This window comes from Macrosteles quadrilineatus, unplaced genomic scaffold (assembly GCF_028750875.1).
Source record: "Macrosteles quadrilineatus isolate MER2022 unplaced genomic scaffold, UCM_ALF_1.0 Scaffold_4__1_contigs__length_99947679, whole genome shotgun sequence".
Lineage (NCBI taxonomy): Eukaryota > Metazoa > Arthropoda > Insecta > Hemiptera > Cicadellidae > Macrosteles > Macrosteles quadrilineatus.
The window spans coordinates 8,587,653-8,608,275 of NW_026542597.1; the positions used below are offsets into that span (position 1 = coordinate 8,587,653).

Sequence of the window (20,623 nt, forward strand, 5' to 3'; positions counted from 1 at the left end):
GTACAATGATACTGCTTGCCGTCTTTGGAACGATCTTCCTTTAGCTATTAAATCCCTCGATAGTCGTTCCCGGTTTGTGGCAGCGCTAAAAAATCTCTATTTTGAACGTATGGCCATGGTAGGTTTGTCGTAGGGGCCTGTGCGCATGGCGGTCGCTGACTTGTATGTATGTGTGAGTGAGTGTGTGTGTGTGTAAGTATTTTTAAAATTTACTGATTTTTGATAAAAGTTTCTGTATCTGAGTTTCTGTAGATTTCTGTTTTGTTTTATTGTATAAGCTGATTATGTTAAAATATTTATATTATGTTTTAAAGTACAGGTTAAGTGTAAGAAAGGGCCATGTGGCCCTAACTTTGCCTGTATAAATAAATGATTTTTCATTTCATTTCATTTCATAATCTTTTGTACGATTTATTCTTGTTGTGTATTGGTTCACTCCTTGCCGACCATGCTTGATTTTTTTGCGTGCTCGATATCTAACACGTTCAGGCTGCTAGAGAGTGTAAAAATCTAATTCCAATGTCAAATGAGCTAATCCTCCCACACATTTTATATGTCACAATAGGTTATAGTTTGTAGATATGTTTGTAGTGGGGTCATTAGTTAGTCACCACTAATCGTACACAGCCAACCTATAAACTTATAGTTGCTATAAGAGTTGGTTCATGTTACAGATCACGCGGTATCACAGCCCATCACGATGGTGGCGCGACGCTCGGGCAGTTTCCCTGGAAGTGAGGCAGGTAACATCCTCAGTCCACGGTCCTCGGAGACGAGTGGCCTCGGTGTCAAGATGGTGGAGTATGTCCTCGGCACCTCCCCCACCAACAAGGACCTGGAGCCTCAAATGCGACGACTTGTGCTGGTCAGTACCTAACCTTAACTGGCTGTAGGACAGTTGCATGTCGTGGTATGACATCAGTGGCGTTGGTGTAACCACTACCAAAACAGGAATTACCATGTTAATAGAAACACAAAAGTCTGAGTATTTTAAAACTCATCCAACAAATTTCAAACTCTGTAATCTTTTTGATGCCGTTTAAGAAGTAAAATTACATCTGTATGTAATAAAGATCTAATGTTAAAACTGAGGGATGTTAATAAAGTTAGTTGGATTATGAATTGAAGCTTTAAACATTCCGAGAGGAGATACAATTTTACAATTATGCATATTTTAGAGGATTATTTTTCTCTAGTATTGACCTAATGAAAAATGTTATCATTGAAATGGGTGAAGTAACCTCTGGCTGTTTTAAGAGTATGGATTAATTTGTCGGACAAAAACAGGATTGATGCTAGCTAGTGATGAATGGACTCTTGCATATCTGCATTTGATTGAGCCATGACATACAACCAGTCCATCTCCATCTGGCCTGCCTCTCTCATGTCCACCTATCTTTTAGGGAAAAATATTTTTTTAACAATATGTTAGTACTACATTATCTAAATATATAAAAGACAAAGTCCTCACTGACTCACTCACTCACTCATCACTAATTCTCCCACTTCCCATTTACCAAGGATGCTGAAATTCGGTACACCGATTCTTTGGGTATTAAATAGGAAAACTAAGTAGTTTTTATTCTGATCGGGCTTTCGGGCTCCACCCCAGTGGCTCTGGAGTTGCCCATGTTAACCTTATGATTTTTCTTATTTAAAAGGAATTAATGAATCTTAACAGCTGTTTCAATTAAACAAGTTGGTTCTGTTCTATGATATTCAATAGCAGTAAAGTTTCAAGGATTACCAACAGGGTGCAGCACTATTATTTTTTTTATTTATGACAACAGCTAATTTGCAACCAAAAGGTGAGTGAGCGTAGCGAACAAACTTCAACCTGGAGGCGACTTAGCGTAGCGAACGAGCTAACCTGAAGGCAAGTGAGCGCAGCGAACGAGCTCCAACCTAAAGGTGAGCGAGCGTAGCGAACGAACTTCAACCAGGACGTGATTGAGCCATGCGAATACTTATGAAGTTAAACGGGGCAAAGCGCGGGCACAGCTAGTCTATGTATAAATCTTAGTATTGCTTATCAAAGGGCCTAGATACATTTTGCCTAGTTTCAAAAATGTTTGGAATTACGATTGTAGATTGTAAGAATGATTTGCACTAATGTCATATTAGGAGTTTTTTTTAGGGTAAGATCTCATCTCCTTTTTACAGCTAAACTGTTTTAAGGCCCTAATCAATTGTTTGGACTGGTAATTGGTTGTGAATGTATAATGTCAATAATCTGATTAATTGGCACTGGACCTCATCCGGATTACAAATCATCCTGATTATCAAAATTACCTTTAAAAGAGCAAACTTGAACTATTAGTGTAAACACTTTTTAAAATTGTAGCTATATTTTCTTTAATAAGTTAAGGGTTTAAAATAATAATCAAAACACATTTTATGTTGAACCACTGTATCTTATTTAATTTACATCAACAAGTATACAGTTTACAGTAGAAATATCAGCCACTACTTACTTGAGCTTTTAATAAATGTGTAATTTTGGAACAGTTGTAGTTGGATTCTATTTCAGCTAAGTCCCCTTGATTGATTTGTTTTGAGACAGTAGTATGACATTTTATTTCTTGCCAGTGAAAAATCTGAATTATTGATGGTCTGTATTTTTGAGGTCCGAACTATCGACATTTTACACAAGTAGGGTTAAAACTTTCTGACTGTAGGACTTGTCCCTGCTGAAAATATCACACCAATACTATTTATTGCCTGCTCCCAATCACTTAGTTTGCTATAAGAAACACAGTCATAATTTCATCCAAATTAGAAGAAATTTTGTTCACAAATACAACCAAAATTTTTACAAAAAGAACACGTCAAACAGAAAGTTTTAACAATAATTAATGTGTAGTATCCAGCCCCCGAGAATCAATTTTGGTCTGAAATCATAACCAGTACCCATTTTGAAAGAGTAGTACCAACAGATCATTAATTTTTATTAATGTTATATTTGTTGTTCTGCATTTTTCATTTTTATTGTTGTTTTATAACAAATTTTGATTCAGTTAGTAATGAGATGAAGTTATATCTTTGTCATTTATCATCAATAGAGATACGTGCAATAAAAACTGATTTGTTAACATAACTTTGTGTTTGTTTACAGACTTCAAATGATCCAAATGACAAGAAAGAGAAGGAGAAGGCACCTTCTTCTCCTTACGACACAGCCCAAAAGAAGGAACACGAAAACGGGGTGGTTCCACAAAACGGGGTGCAGAACGGATTGGATGATGACAAAGGTTTTAAGTAAGTCCTACAAATTCTTTATATTAGATTAACTAGAGCCGAAACAAATTCCTCAACTGAACCAATTAAATTTCAGTACAAATGAGAAATTAGTGAGGTAAGTTCTAGGATGAATCAAACAATTAATTGTGTCAATTATAAAAAACCTACCGAAGGGGTTTTGACTATTGACTTGTTGGTTGTGACACATTCAAATTTGTTGAAGTGGTTCAAGCAGACAGAACCATAAGCAATATGCTGATATGGGAGTGCAAACATTGATAAAGTTATCAGGTATTCCATGAATTTTCTTCACATATATTCGCAGTTCACTTTTATAACCATTATACATGTCTGTCACTGTTCCTCTAACTCCATTACACATTTTTACTTGGACTATACAAATTTTACAATCAAACAATCATAGTCACGAGCCTAAAAATATTTGTCTTACATATCTGGATTAAGAAAAACTCTTGGCTGAGTCACAGATTTTTACCCTTAGGTGCCAAATCAATCGTTCATAAATAATGTGGTTTTTTTTGGGGGTTTCAACTGTTAGTACATTCCATAAAGCTCTAACTACTTTTAATCATGTTGGAATAATGGTTACAATAGTAGACTGTAACATAAAACCTATCAAATACTTTATTCGGATGTTATTAGTCTTGAAAATCATTAGACAAAGATTTGTTGTAATTTAATGCTGTTCTCAATATTATAAATGAATACAACTGTTGTGATTGTCAATAAAAATAAACCCAATTTATTTAAGTTTGTAATTGTTGCACAATTTCATAGAGTTGGAGAACAGATTTATACAGTGGTAGTGATTAGGCTAACCCTTGGTGACAGCTTCTTTTCTCTGGGAGATAACAAAACAAATTACCGTCACTTCCAGGCTTGCCTCAACTGAAGGCCTTTCATTTATTGCTTATTCATCCTAAAATGAAAAGAAAAAATTCTCTCCTCTCCTGGATAGTGGCCTGTCAATATCTCTCTTTTTAAAAACAACACATTTACATTGCTACAAATACTTTTTGTGGGGAAAATCTCTCGTTACTTCTATGGTTTTTGTCTACTACTCTCTTAACACATTGAGCATGGTAAAAATATTAGTGGATGCTTCCCCAGGGCCTGAAATTTTTGTTTGATAAAATCTTACCTTTTATTCGCCCAAAAGTAAGGATCCATGTCAGAAATACCGTTTTAAGCCAGTTTTTCCAATTAAAATGGCGTCCAAAATCTTCGGTCACTGGTCACCGGGCCGGCCCACGCAATGGTATTTGTTGGCATCGTGACAAAAATACTCCATTTTAGGTCTCACAAACACTTTTTTCACACTGAAAAGGTTAAATAGCACTACCGTACCACTAATATTAACAATGTATGCAGCCCCCTTCTTTCCTCCCAACCATTGTTTTCAACCTCAGTGAATCATGGAACTGCTGATCACAATTTGGTATTGGGAAGCCCATCTTTATTAAAAGTCACATAAACTAAACTAATAAACAATCAAATATATTGTTGTGTCTCATAAAAAGCTAAAACACGAAAGAAATACGTCAATAAATGTCCAAAATCATTGTACGAGTGGGAATTTAGCGGTCCTGGGGTAACCAGCACTGGTTCGCAGAAACAGTGCGCGAAACGCACCCAGTATAGGTTATGTCATGCCAAAGATGCACACGCAATAACTCCCGTCCTTTCCACAAGGTTGTGCAAAGTATTTTAAACAAGTTAATGGTTTCCCTTACGTGATCTGCCCTTAAACTTGGAAGAGATGAAAAGGTAAAATAATGCACCACTCATTCCCAGCCACAGTGCATTTACTTTACTTTACAGTGTATTTTTTCTTTCCAATCGTGGGTTCCATTTTCTTTGAATGACATTCTATTTAAATCGGATAGTTATGTTATCTAGGACTATACATCTACAAGGGTTTCTATTCCCTCCTTCTACCTACACATCTACTCTCTCTTGCTTCCGTCCAACAACACCTGACGAGATAGGCAGAACCATTCAATCATTAAAAAACTCCACATCATCAGGAATTAATGAAATTTCTTCAAAAATCCTTAAAACATGTGCAGATGAATTAATAATGCCGCTAATGAAGATTGTAAACATGTTGATGGCAGAGGGGACTTTTCCAACAAAGTTGAAAACAGCCAAGGTATTTCTTAAACACAAACAAGGGGACCGACAAAACATCTCTAAGTACAGACCTATCTCGCCGCTCTCATCTGATAAAAGTAAGAATCCATCTTAGTCAAAACCAAGCATTGACAAACAGCCAACATGGGTTCGTTCCTGGAAAATCAACCACAACTGCTCCGATAGACCTTGTTATATATTATCATTGAGAACATAGAAAATGGCAACACTATCACCAGCCTGTATCTTGACTTAAGCAAGGCTTTTGATTCCTTGGGACATGATCTTATTCTAACTAAACTTCCAAATTTTATGAATGCAGCGAACAGCTATGAAATGGTTTGCAAGTTATCTAAAAGGGCAAAGCCAAATGGCAGATATAAAACACACAACAAAAGGGTTTACAGATACTGTCAGATCTTAATTGCTACCGACTAACAGAGTTCCCCAGGGCTCTGTCCTAGGGCCAGTTCTGTTTGGACTGTTTATTAATGACTTCCCGGAACACCTTGAGGAATACAGCAAGATGGTCATGTATGCAGACGACACTGTGCTGCTTACAGCAAACAGAAACATAGATCAACTGGAAGTAAACACCTATATAGCTTTCAATATGACACAGGACTACTGTATGAAAAATGACTTAGTCCACAATGAAAGTAAGACCAAGCAAATTACTTTTGGAAATAAAAAGTCTACAGTATCTGAAATGCCCAACCTGACAGTAGCGGAAAAATCAAACATCTAGGTGTCATAATTGATGAAATCCTGGGATGGTCATGTAGCTTGTCTTTGCCAAAAACTCGGGCCAGCTCGCTTTGCGATAAAACGAATCAAAGAGACTAGTACCCCTGAGGCAACGAGGATTGCATACCATACATTGTTTGAAAGCCATGTACGCTATGGTATTACTGTCTGGGGTGGATCCACTATGGACAATCTTAACCGGGTCCTGGTTATGCAGAAAAGGGCTATCAGAATAATAGCAGGCATAAGTAAAGAACAAAGTTGTAGAGATGCCTTCAAAAACCTGAACATCCTGACGGTAACTTCCATTACATCCTAGAAACTGTTTTATTACTGTGTAACCAAAAACCTGCCTAAACAAAGAGAAATACATGAATACAACACCAGATATGCAGGAAACTATGTGCTGCCTGGCCACAGAACAGCAATGTTTGAAAAGAGACCACTGTATGCAGGAGTGAAGATGCTAAACAAGCTATTAGACCACTTGAAAATTGGAGGCCCTGTGCTGATGAAGAGGAAGCTACGGAGATGGCTGCTAGACAAAGCTTTCTACACCCTAAAGGAGTTCTTTTCATTGCAAGACCACACACAACACTGAAGAAGCTTTTCCATTTCACTTTGTATCTATTATACCAATGCTATTTATTTAAATTTGACGCTGTAACATTTCTTGATGAAATTGTAATAAAGGAATTGTAATAAAGGAATTGTCTGTCGTCTGTTGTCTATCAAGTTTTTAAATCTTAGGTTCTCAAAGGTGTCTATGACGCCCTCCTCTTCTCAGCCCTCCAACTCACTAGGGAGAGTGGTTCATTTAACGTTTTACTACATATAGTTTTAGTTACACAAGACAGAAAATAAAACTACCCTGACAAATTCTGGTGCTGGCGCTGCACTACACTAAACACATAAATTCAATTGCAAGAGAAAGTTTTCTTTAGGGTATGTTGTGCAGTCGGTTAAAAAATTTCTCATCCAAGCGTGCATTCAAATAGTTTCTATTCGAGTATTTTCTTGCCGAGAGTAACCCAAGCATAGCTAAAAGCTATTGAGAAAGGACAAATCGCCACCAACCAAATATCCATTGCAAGAGAATGTAGATTGAATACTCTTATATGGATTCAGCAGATCAGGAAAGTGTTGTGTGACGTTGTGTGTCGTTTTTCTGCATATCATGTCTTGTCGAATGTAGCTCCTGTTTGATTACACAGAAAACATTTACAAGAAACCTTCACCAGTCTGTTTCCTTTCCCGTCTATTGTAGCTATAATCTTATCCGTCTAGCTATAGTCTTTTCTATGACCAATTAAAATAGGTCACAAAAATAATTTGTTCACGCTGTAATCACCACAGTGCTGATCACTGTGCTAGGTTTCTCAAATAGCAAATCTACAATTTGACTTAATTGTTGCAGCCGCACGCCTGGTAGCCGACAGCCGTCACCATCAGACGAAGAGCTGAACAAGAACAACGGCGTAGTGGTGCTAGAGAACCCCCACTCTCACGTGGGACACCACTACCCGCACCCCTTCCCCCCACCACCACACCCTCACACTCTCGCTCACCTTGACTCGCACTTTGAGCACGTGATGGCGTTGGACCCCAACTCGTTCACAGCAGACGGCAGCCAACAGCAGGGCTACAGCACGCAGACGCCTCAACAACCTCAGCAGCACACACAGACACAGGCAATGGACTCTCCGACCGTGCTGAGCACTTCGTTTGATGTTCAGGTCAGTAGTGTTTGTTAATTGAGGGGATTTTTATGATTAAAGTGTTTGAGAAATAAACAGTTACAAGGGCAACTGAGCTGTAAAAAGGTGTTATACATGCTAGTTGGTCTTAATCAGAAGAGGGCCACCACTATTTAAACTGTGAAAAAACTCAGCTTAGGTTAGGTAAGGTTAACTTACAGCTTTACTTACATTGTTATAATCACAAAAACTCAAAAATCAGAAAAACCCTTAAGCTTTTTTTCAATTTTCAGTGAGCCAATACAAACTTATGTCTCTCCAGATTGTGTCAAACAGAGTACAGTATTGTCTTTATTATTACCGGGCCACATGAGTTCACAGAGATAGGAATTCAATAGAGATTTTTGCTGGTGCCACATTCCTTTTTGTTCCTCATTTCAGGGCCCACAATGATTCCACGGTTTGAGTGTGGGCCCCTGATTGAGGGTCCACAAAGTTTTGATAATAATTAAAAAGATAACGCCCGATGACTGAACCTGACTTTCAATATGCATAATGCAAAATCCTGAACACCCCCCGAAGTCGTATATACATCACTTACCTTCGTTTTCCTCGGTTGCGGCAAAATATTGAACATCTCAAACTTGTGGGTACATAATCCTCGACTCCAGCAATCACAGAACATTTATTGTCATTAGGAGTCTATCTGTATTATTTAGGTGATTGTGGCAAATTTCTGAATATCTCCTGCAGTAAAGGATACATCATCATTGTCTCCCGCGATTGTCTCAAAATATTGAACGTCTCCTGAGGTCATGGAAACAGTATCATCAATTGGTACTATATATATTGTCTCCTGTAGTCATGGAGATATTATCATCGACTTCTGCCATCGTTAATCGGATAATCCCACCTTTTCACTGTGTCGACCACGGTCCCGGTCCTGTATGGGACTAATTAGCTGGGTTGAACTGTAAACCCTTTTTAACTATCTATTGCTGTCAAAAGAAGATTTTGTTGGTTTATAAATTGTCCTACTGTCTTAGTTGGCTTCATTACATGATGAATATAACAAATAGGTCCTCCCATGCACCCCTGCCAATTTTTTGTATGTAAATAGGTGAAAGTGGATGACGGTAGGAGGCTACATACACCCTCCTGACATAAATTTGGGTATTTATAATAATTATTTAGGCCAGTGAGCTTTTGTGTGCCTTTGTTTTTGGGATAGTTGGGTTGTGTTTTTGGTGATCAAAATTAAATTCAAGCTCCTTAAGAATCGAGTCAGGTCAAAAATACTATTCAGTAGACCCCCTCTTATCCGGAATCTTTGGGACTGTGGCCAGTCCGGATAATGGAGTATACTTTATATTGTTAACTACAGCATTGAGTTAAAAAGTATGATGCTTTCAAGTCCATGGGTGGTAAGGAAGTTGATTGAAACAAGTTTATAGTTAATTTATTATCCAGCAGTATCCATACAGTTTTCTATGAAGTGGGGGTAGATTTATCGTCCGTATACAAATAGTAATGTGAGTTTGTCACCCTTGAGGAACATCTCAAGCAATGCTCTCTGAAGTAGATCTAATGTCGCCTACTGCCAACAATCTGACATTCCAATGAACTCAGTTAAAAATAAAATCTACCAACCTAAGTTTAAGGAGGAAAAGTGGATGATATAGGCAGTTACCTTTAATTGTTGATAATGGTAGTTTCTAAGTCCCAAAACTATCTACCTACCCATAAGAAAAGCTTAAAATACTAAGTAAACAGCTAATTCAGAACATCTAGTTCCGAATTAAGTGTTTGAATTTGTGCTTTCATGTTGAGTACTTTTATCCACGGATGTAGGCTAACATCTGTTCACAGTACTAAGTAACAGAATTCACTGTTCTTTCAATTGACCGTCTTCCCTGTGTTGTGTGTGAGCAGTTGTTTTGTTATTTCACAGTACGTTTAGTTTCACAGCACCGGCTTGTTTGGTTTCATCAAAATATTACCTCAGCACAATCTTCTTCTGTTGCCCATCAGAAGATTACCTGTTGAGTGTTATTCAAGTGATTGCGTCATGGGCCAAAGAAGAGCACCGCAAACGCTGAATTGATACTCCCCTTTTGGGTCAGCAAGCTTACTTTGTTTAGGCCTTCAAAAAAGGTTGCCTCTGACCTCTTGAGACTAGACAGGCGAAGAATCAAATTAATTGTAGAACTGATAACTGGTCACGGGCGATTCAGGAAACATTTACAACGGATGGGCTTATTTGATGGTGAACCGATCTCTAGGCACTGTGATAGGTCAGAGGAGACAGCCGATCACCCTGCTCTTTAATTGTGACTAGCTCTCTGATGCTGGTTTGATAACTCTTGGCAATGTGGCTATAGGAAGATATCTTCCCTAATTGGGAAGCTACATGCTTTTCTCGAACGCCTGAACTTGTAAGGTCATCGAGAAAACAAATTTTATTTTGCGTTTCTAGTGTAAAACTTACTTCCGTAAAAGTATGTGCACGGGTAGTCTGATTCACCTTGTATTGACAAGGATATTTTTTCTACTGAGTAAAAAACCAGATATTAATTATTACAATCTTTCCCCAAGGGGTTGAGATTCTATAGACAGAGAAGTGCTAAGGACAGCAACAGAGAACTTAGAGCCCATAATCACTCATATTGTGAACTATGTTGTAATCCATAGACAAATCCATCTACCTAAAATGTTAGACCATCAGATTAATTTATACAACTCTGTAATAACTGTTGATAGAGCATTTGCTTGTATTAAATTTATTTCAAAGTACCACCTCAAATTAGACAATTAGTCTTTTCACAGTTCCCTAAAACTATGTGAAAGAAAATAACTGCTCCCAAGTATGTGTCATATATTGTGGTTTGTCTAAGATGTCTACCACTATTCCAGTCCAATGTCAGTTGACAGATATGTTAATAAGATAATCTTTTATGTTAGCCTCCGGATTATATTGAGTACATGAATTAGTGGGAATAACTGCTTTGTTGCAATTGAAAATGTTGCTAATGCTGCAAACCGTTTTGACTTTTAACTTTTAAGTCTCAGTCATCTTCAGGCGTCGAGGGATGTCATGATCACTTCATTAGGAGGTCGTCAATTCATCTACTACATAGACACACGAACACGAATATCGAAAAGGGAAAATGGTACATTTAAAACCAGTTAAAATTGGTAATTCAGTAGAACCCCTAATCTTCGGCGTCGGAATTTCCGGTCCTCAGTTTATGGTCACTTCCTAGAATCGATACCAAAAATATTTCCCTAGGCTATAATCATCTCCATGATTTGTGCGTTCTCACGGTTTGTCTGTTTCCTGTTCATATACATTTTTAGCGAGTTCACTACTCAGCTACTTAACTGTAGTGGATTGGTGAATGATACGTCTCTACCAAATGGATGTAGAGTCAAGACTGCCGGTCAACGTGGTCGCTTAATGCGGTGACGTCACTCCTTTAGTCAGCTGTAAAATCCATCCTTAAAAATCCCTCTTGAGTACTTTAATAGCCATGTCATAGGTATAATTTGGTTGGAAGGAAAACTTGTGAAACAAGTCTACTCCTTTCCTGTACTTCACCTTGAAATTGTATGTAAAACGTATCATGGCCCTCCCTCGTAGTCTTTCAGCTACTGCTAAACAAGGATAGTCACGTTTACTTCCAAACATTGCAGCTAATGGCTCATAATCAGTTTGCAAGATCACATTTTGTCTGATGAATTTGTGAAATTTCTTAGTGCTTAAGCCTCTTTGTTCAGGTGAGTAATTTTCTCGTGAAGATCATAAAAGATTTGGACGCAAATGCTATTGGTCTCTTTTCACTGTTAATGTGCGAGAGCACCGCTCCAACTCCAGGAGGGCTCACATCACAGGTTTAAACAAGTGGTTTGCTGGGATCATAGTGAACCAACACATTCGAACTCTGTACCCAGATTTACTTCGCTGGAAAGTGAGAGGACATGTTTTTGACCACTCCCAGGCTATATCTTTTCTCATAAGGTCATGAAAACAAACTAACATGCTAGGTAAATTTGGGATGAATTTACCATAACAATTTATCAATCCTTACATAGGCTTAAAGTTTATCCATATTAACACAGTTCAGATGCATTCCTAAGCTTTTAGTTTTAGGAGACCTTCTTGTGGTCCAATACCCTCAGCACTACCCTTGATAAAATTTTTGACTGACATTTTCAAAACTACATTTACTTTCATCGGCTTTGACACTATGTTCCTGAAGATGTTTCAGTTTCAAAACTTTCTTCCTATAATATGCTTCCTGCTCAGATACTCCTATAATGATGATGTCATCTAGGTAGGCCACTGTCCTCTCCAGTTCTTGGACTATTTTGTCGATCGCAGCTCGAAATTATACTGGCGCTGAGGCCAACCCGTACAGAACATGTCACAACCTTACAAAAAAATGGGCTCCTAGTGTTCTTTCTTGTGACGCCTGGGCAATTGGCAGTTGCTATATGCAGCTTCTAAATCAATCATGCAAAAATGTCGTCCGGTTGGGGAGGTGGGTAATGCTCAGTCTGTATGGCATGATATAGGGTTACTTTGGAATCTCTGCAAAGACGAACACCTTTAGACTTTTTCTCTACAACTATGAAGACCGTAGCCCAATTAGAACTAGTCACTGGGTATGCTATACCTTCCACTTTCATGTCGACCATATCATCTTCAACTGGTTTGTGTAGAGGGCAAAGGGAACCTGCCTGAATTTTCAAAACTTAGGAGAAGCATTTTTACTTGAAACAAAATGAGCATTTACATTTTTTATCCCCGCAGTACAACCATTAAATACAGTAGGGTACTTTCTTATTAATTCCTCAACAGCAAGGGCAGAAGAATATTTGGACTAGGACAGAAACGGTACCACTGATAAAACTGTCTTAGGCATACATTCATCTTTGGTAACATTGTTTGAAAATGATGCTCTGAACAAGAAAATATGGATTTCCAATTTAATTGGATGCATTGTAACCAATTCCTGCCTAAAAGCATAGGCTCGCCTTTGCGTGGAATTGTACAACAATCAATGCCAAGAAAAATTTCAGCCCTTGATATTTGACATTTAACATAGGTTCTCCAAGTACATCAACCCCCCAGATTATGTTAGTAGCCTAACATCAGTATTGTCGAACTTCAAAAATGTAATGAGAAAATTGTTTTATGTGCACTTCTTGTGGGAAAATTGTGACCCCAGAACCTGTTACCAGTTCCATACATGTTATGTATCTTGCCATAACCATTAATTACACATTGGGAAATGGGAGCTTGAAATAAGAGATGTCCAGTCATTGGAGGCTAACATTAAAGATACTTTATTAACTATGCAAGGACAAATAGGCTATTCATCACATAGAGTATAATAGTGACACAATACAAATGTGAATATATAACAATACTAAGGGTAACGACTTCTACATTTAGCTTTATCTTGTAGCTAGAGTTGTTGTTTTGAAAACCCATAATATACAAATTCAGAATTCCCACAGTCTCACTCAGATTTTCACTAGGTCTAGGACTCCATCACGCTTTGATTCTATTTCCCCACCATCATCACCGGCTTTGATCAACTTTGTGACTTAAATCTTGGCTCTCAATGCTTCATTTAGAAAATTACCAAATTTACAGATACCTGCTAAATGTTTGATTGCCACTATAAATTCCGAGATTTTTTGTGTTGGTTTTTGAACACGACTGTTGAACAAGTATCCTCCGCCACCACTAGTCGTTTGGGTGCAAGCAAAATGTTTCTCTTTAATTTCTATAAGTAGGTCTCAATTATTTTTGTCAACTATTCCCAGTGTAAAATGTCTGTGAGCACTGAAATAGTTGTAGGACCTATCACTGTTATTATTAATATTGACACTTTAACTAATCCTTCACCTTGTTGGCCCTAAAAATAATGTTTAAGCCAGAGCAGGTACAAATAAAATGTCTTCCTTGAAAGGATTAAATTCTGACCTACATTCCACTGATTTTAGGCTTAGTACTTTATTATTTTCATATTCCAAATTGATAGAGGACACACTCGGATTTGGCAAACTCGCGACACACTTCAAAACAAAAGGATTTCAACTTTATACGCAACTGCGCCATTTGTAACATGTAGAACTAAGCTAACTTAGATGCTGAGACCGAGAGTTGGGCAGTGGCACCTGACTCGCATGTTGGGAGTGTTGCACGAGGTCCAAATGCTACGACGTCCAATGATATAAGTCAGTTTCACGACGTCCAAAATACAATTTTTGAGCTGTTTCACAATGTCCAAATATCAACATATCCAAAAGTACAGTAACTGCAAAAACATTTTCTTTCTATAAGCTTTGGGCGTCATGCGATTGGTCGTCGTGTAACACCGCATTTTATACTCTAAAAAGCTTGTTGCAAAGCTGCTGCCAGTTGCACCACGTCCAATAACTCAGCGCTGTTGCGACGTCCAGAGCTACTGCATACAGAGCAAGGTTATATTAGGTTAGGTTAGTTTGTACAAGACGGTAAAGCAATTCAATTCAATTCAATTCAATTCAATATTTCTTTATTCATTGAAGCACAAAGTACATGAATAGTGTCATTCTCTTAAATGTTTTTATATTACAATGTTATATTCTATGGATACAAAGTTCTTAAAATCTAACATAAGTTTATACAAATTACAAATGAATGCTCCTTCTAAAAAATTTAAAGTTCATCAAGGGATTACAATACCTTGTTGATGAGAAATGTTTTAAGACCCCTCTTAAATTCGACCATGCTTTTTGCCGATTTAATTTCATTTGGAATTTTGTTGTAAAATTTGGAGCCGGTATAACTTGGTTTTTTACTGTAAAGTTCTAATCTGTGGCGGTTTAGAGCAATGTTGGTTTTGTTTCTGGTATTGTAGTGGTGGTGTTCACCAGTTAACGCCAATTGAGAAAATCTGTTTTTAACATATAGAACTGTTTCATAGATGTACAATCCATATACTGTCATTATTTTTAATGATCTAAAATGCTCTTTTGAAGTTCTCGAGTCGAGGTCCAAAATAATTCTTATAGCTCGTTTTTGTAATTTTAGGATTGTTTCTAAGTTATTGATAGATGTAGCGCCATACAGAGATATTCCAAAAGAAATAACAGAATGTATGTACGAAAAGTATATTGATTTTAATGTTACTTGATCAAGAAGATTTTTTAATCTAGTTAATGCAAATAGACCAGATACAGTTTTTTTTATTACTTTGTTTGTGTGAGAATTCCAAGTTAAATTTTTGTCAATTTCAAATCCTAAGAATCTAATATTTTCTAATTCTTCAATAGGTTTCTGATTAATTTCTAGTGAAGGATTAATTGAAAGTCTTGTCTGACGGGTCTCAAAATTTATGAACTTTGTTTTATCTGGATTCAAAAGTAACTGATTGTTTTAGAAAAAAATTGAAAGTATATCTAGATTAGCATTAGCTGTCTTTTCAATTTCCTCTTCAGAATTAGCGGTAACTGTAAGATTTACATCGTCTGCATAAAGGTAAAGTTTGCTAGATTTAGTCAGCCCTGGTAGGTTTGTAACATAGCAAATGAATAGAAGGGGACCCAAGATGGATCCCTGTGGTACATAATGTTTAATAGTTCTAATTTTTGACTTGTGAGTAATTTTCATTTGATTATTGAATTGGATAGTTTCTACAAATTGTTTTCTATTACAAATGTATGATTCTAGCCATTGAAGAGATTTATTTTTTACTCCGATGCTTGACAATTTATTTAAAAGTAGATTGTGGTTTATAGAGTCAAATGCCTTGGTTAAATCCATGAAAATGCCAAGAGCCTTTTGTTTTGCATCTAAACAATCAATAACTGACTCTAAAAACTCTGTAGCAGCTGTCACAACTGATCTACCACTTCGAAATCCATGTTGACAGTCCTCAAAAAGGTGATTACTTTCCAGGAAGCTATATAAACGGTTGTACATGGCTTTCTCAAATATTTTGGACATGGCCGGAAGCAGAGCAATTGGACGGTAGTTCCTCTCAGTGTGCAGACGCTGCTACTTTTTAAGAGTGTAAAGTGCGCTGTTTCACGACGACCAATCCCATGACGTCCAAAACTTGTAGAAAGACTATGTTATTTGCAGTTGCTGCACTTTTCGACATAATGAAATTTGGACGTCCTGCAACAGTCAAATGTTTCAAATTGGATGTCGTGAAATAGCTCAATCAAAAGAGACCTTTTCACTTAGGTATAAACTATTTGAGGGAATATACCTATTTCTATATTCTGTCATCCTATCTTTTGTCACCCTATTCTGTCATGACCGGATATTAGTGGCTCTACAATTTTATGAACCTCAAACTACGCCCGTTAATTCCATTTTAACAGGTCAAACTTGGTAGGAAGTCAAAAGGTAGTACGAAATTGTCAAAATTCACAATTTGTGAATTATCTCGCCTTGAGGAACTGTACAGGAAGACGAATAATATACTGTGGTTCATCACAGGGTCTTTAAGTGTATTTTTGATCCTTGTTCATTTGCCTATGAAGCTAGTTTTGAAAAGAGTCACTTCAGGCCCTAGTTATGAAGTGTACCAATATTATGTCGTACCATTAACCTTCCTTTCTCTGGTTGTATTTAGGCATCATCTAAATTATGTGTAAAGAGCTCCGGCCAATGTTAGACTCGAAATAACATTTTCAATGTGTCTCAAATCTAATGCCTAGGAGATGCTTTGAATAAACTTCAGGAAAGGTAAGTTTTTGTTTTTGCTATATTTTCAATGTAAGTTTTGAGCCACATTGAAAGTGATGATTTTATCTAAAACTACTTGCTAAAACTTTGAATCCTTTGAAGAAAAAAAAATTATGCTACAACTCTTTGTTTAATCAAGTGTATTTAAAATGCCACTACCGTTTTTTTACATCATTATCCATACCTACTGAAATTGCCGCAGCAGATTCCTCAGGTAAGGGGGGTTAGTTTGGCAACATTTAGGGAAAATTAGAATGAGAAAATCCCTTATTGCCCAATTTTCATCTTACATCATCTTAAACTTAAATCATCATCTTACAGTGATAATTTTGAAACACACATAACACATTTCTAATTACTTGCTCTAGATCTCGCTAATTTAAATTTATATTAAGCACCACTAGTTAAAGTACTGTACAGTAATTAGGTTTACCAATGAATAAAGCAATAATTTATTCTGAAGGGATAATTGTGTAGTGGTTTTGTAAATATTTTTAGTAAACAAAAGATTGAACATAAACTATTTTCTGCAAGAACACAAACCTGTATTAGAAGCAAGGGCATATTTCAATAAGTTTTGTGGGCATTTAAATATTGTAGATGTATTACACCTTGTAAGCCTTAAAATATATTTTAAAAATCACACAGATATAACATTTGTGTTTAACAACTCGTTGATAATGAATACAAATCGATATAACTTATGATTCAAAGTTTTAGACTGGAATAATTTAAGCCATATTACATACTGAAATTTAATATAAATACAATTGATGTTTCAAAAAGGAAAAGTAATGGAAATTATAAGTTTCTGTTTCTCCCTGTCTACCTGGCTGAGACACTGTGGCGATTTTAGGCACAAGTAATTGCTCTTCAAAAAGCAAGTAATATATTGTGATATGTTAAATTAAATACTTGAAATAATCATTACAAGCATTATTTGAACATCCGAAATAACCTGGAATACCCCCACCACAGCATACCTGCTGACTAAAAAATTTTTCATTTGCCTGATTGTTGAAGACATTTGTTTTTCTCTATTGTATAAACATATTTTACAAGTATTTGATTTCCATTAAAAGTTGATTTGGTACAGTAAAAATCCTAACCTTAATGTTTTCCAAGAGATTCTTTTCTTAATAACCTTGGTTAATTGTGAGTTTACTGTAATTGGGGTTTTTCCATTCGCTTTAATGTTAGTTATTAACAAAGCTTTGTCTTTGATGACATATTGTTTGCGATATTCACATACTGAGATTAAAGGTAGAAATATATATTTTTTTATAAAAAGCCTTTCATTATTTTTCAACATATTTTTTAGATGTTTCCATTGGAGGATCATATTTTTATTATTGCTTAAAATGTTTAGCTTACTATATGATCCTCTACTAGTTGTTTTCTTTTGAAGAGTTTTTTTTGGATTTGTTAATTAGTAATTTTAGATATTGATCAATGATTGAATAAGAGGAAAGGGGGTCATCAAGAGGATAATTGGTTTTCAAATAATACCATCACAATATAAACAATCGTGTTAAGGTTGAATGGAAGAGATAACAATGCAGATTATATCACTGATTGTTTCGGTATTCTATTGATCCTGTTGTAACATAGGTATCTCCGTTGCGTCATTGGTTGCCATAGCAACGCTGGCAGTAGTTTGCATGGTTACCGCTGTGTCGCAGCACCATCGCCGTCTCCATGTCAAGAGCCGTCGTAGTTCGGGCGGTCGCCGCTAGAATGCGCGAGGTCCTCTATAATCTAAACTGGGCTGAGATGGATCAAACACATACTATTTATTATTACCATTGAGTATACTCGTGTGTACTAAATGTTATTAGGGATAAATATCTACAAAAAAATCTACACCTACCTAGTTATTTATTTTTTTTTTTTTTTTGTAGCGTTTAGCTTGTAATTAACTAGTATACTTTGTAAATCCATTCGATTTCGTAAAATCTTAAAACATTGTATTAGATTATTTTTTAAACATTTTACAGTGATGTGACTTTTATTTGGCGTGTGTTAGTCTAGGAATGTTCGACATCCAAAAGTAATTAGTTTTGGCGTGAATCATAATTTTATTGATAACATGTTTTGCATATTTGTTTGTAAATTAACAAATTTTATAATCTATTAAAAATAATAATCTCGTAACTACAGTAGGCCTATTTTGTTTTGTAATAGCCTATATATTTTTCATTAGCCTCAGTTTTACAATCAAAGGTTTGATTCAATTCGGTTTGTTATGGTTTTTATTCCTCTAGAAATTATTTGCTCATTTGTGCATTATAATGCTTCTAATTTCCTTTTCCTTGGTTGATTTCCCAATTTCGGTTAGACCTTTACAGCAGCACTAGATGCATCCAATAACACTTATATACACAAATTGAGTTCTCAATTGAGTTTTGTAGTTACTCGGTAAATATTTTTATTTTTTAAAGACTGAACTATGACCAAGTTTAAACAATTTTAACATTGAATATAAGAAAAGGTAGCCTACCGGTGTTAGAAGAATTCGAGACCGTTACCTCGCACGGGCTAGTATGTGAAAGGTAAACTGACCTGTAAAAGTGATGCGCCAAGATTTGATTAATTTAGTCGTCGGTGTGTGTCAGGTAGATGTACAAAGGTGGCGGCGGAGGTTACAAATGTGTCAACGTGGCCAGTTTTGTCTCCGGTCTATTTTCGCCGGCGCGGCCGCGTGAGTCACCGGTTGCAACCCACCTGCTTCTCGCCAAATACCGAATAACTCCACACACAATGTCGCTGCAATACCTACATTGTGTCATCAGGGAACTGTTGAAACTGTTGAATGAGATTTTGTAGTTCACACAAACCTTTTTGAGTAAAAGCAATTAATGGTAGTTCAGTTCAATATTGGTTTAACAACGATTACATGGTAATAATTACGTCATTTTTTTTCTGTTTCAGCTATTTTGTAATAACAATGTAGTGAGAAACAATCATGTCGATTTAAACAAATTCAGAAACGTTTATTCCCAACAAATTCAGAAACGTATTCTTTAAAACTAAAACCGCAAAATAATTGGAACGATGCTCTAAAGTGAGTTTTGTAAAAAACGTGAGATTTTCGTAGATGAATTTTGTTATCTACACAAATCTGTTTGGTTTTAATTGGCTTAATTTGCTCCACTTGTTTAGTTGAGGCATGAGCACGCAAAAAATACCGAATCATTGTATATTTCAGTGCCATATTAGTAGTGTCGGCGTGTTTGACTCGAATGTTTTGTGGTAAAAAGATACTTAACTGAGTCTGTTAGCGTGTTGGAATCCGAAGGTCATCCGTGATGCAAAAGCCACTGTAAGTTTAATAAGTGTTTACGCGGAAGCAATGCTTCGCTTTAAAAACTGTTTCACTCTCAAGGCGAAACTTGGCTAGTGAAAAGAGTCATTGATCGTTAGTAGATAAGGAAAGCTATTAGAGGATGTAGGAGACAGGATACATTGAACTTTCATCGTTATGATTTATTGAAGAAAGATAAAATATGTATTAATTTGTATTAGAAGACCTGATTGTATAGTTATTGTTTTAAAGTTGTGAACACGGCAGGACTATTTTATTCCATCTACGACTTTTATGAAACTATTATAAAAAAAGAATGAATAGTTTGAACTTGTGAAGCTTTATAATGCAGTATCCATACATAATAGTGTAAAATCACTGCACGTTTACACCACTGTGCCACAGTGTTCGGAGATGAGCTCGAGGTGTGATTGTTTTGCCTCGCGGCGCCGGATGACTCACATTCTTGTGTCAATCACGCCATTCCTCTCCTCTCTCCTCTCTCCCACTATCTACGTAGAATGGTTCACAGTTGTTACACGGAGTAATCATTTACATTTTGTTTACGTTTAATGAGTTATATCGGTGAGTGACAGTGATAGTGGTGAAAAGAGATGTTTTAGGGATTGAAATGCATATGAAATCAATTTGCAAATACAGTATTGGCGATATTATGCTGCATCTTCAATTACCATCATTACTGGTCGCAGAGAAGACAATCTGTAATTT

General features: G+C 36.4%; 1 protein-coding gene across 5 annotated transcripts in view; it reads left to right on the plus strand.

Moving 5' to 3' along the window:
- The window catches only part of LOC128992504 (pumilio homolog 2), a 317,774-nt gene that overhangs the window by 121,814 nt on the left and 175,337 nt on the right, over positions 1–20,623 (plus strand). For all 5 annotated transcript variants that reach the window (XM_054416104.1, XM_054416105.1, XM_054416106.1 and 2 more), the window contains 3 exons: positions 675–865; positions 3,116–3,258; positions 7,559–7,877. In XM_054416104.1, the coding sequence (XP_054272079.1) occupies positions 675–865; positions 3,116–3,258; positions 7,559–7,877 (653 nt within the window). The remainder of the gene's footprint in view (positions 1–674; positions 866–3,115; positions 3,259–7,558; positions 7,878–20,623) is intronic.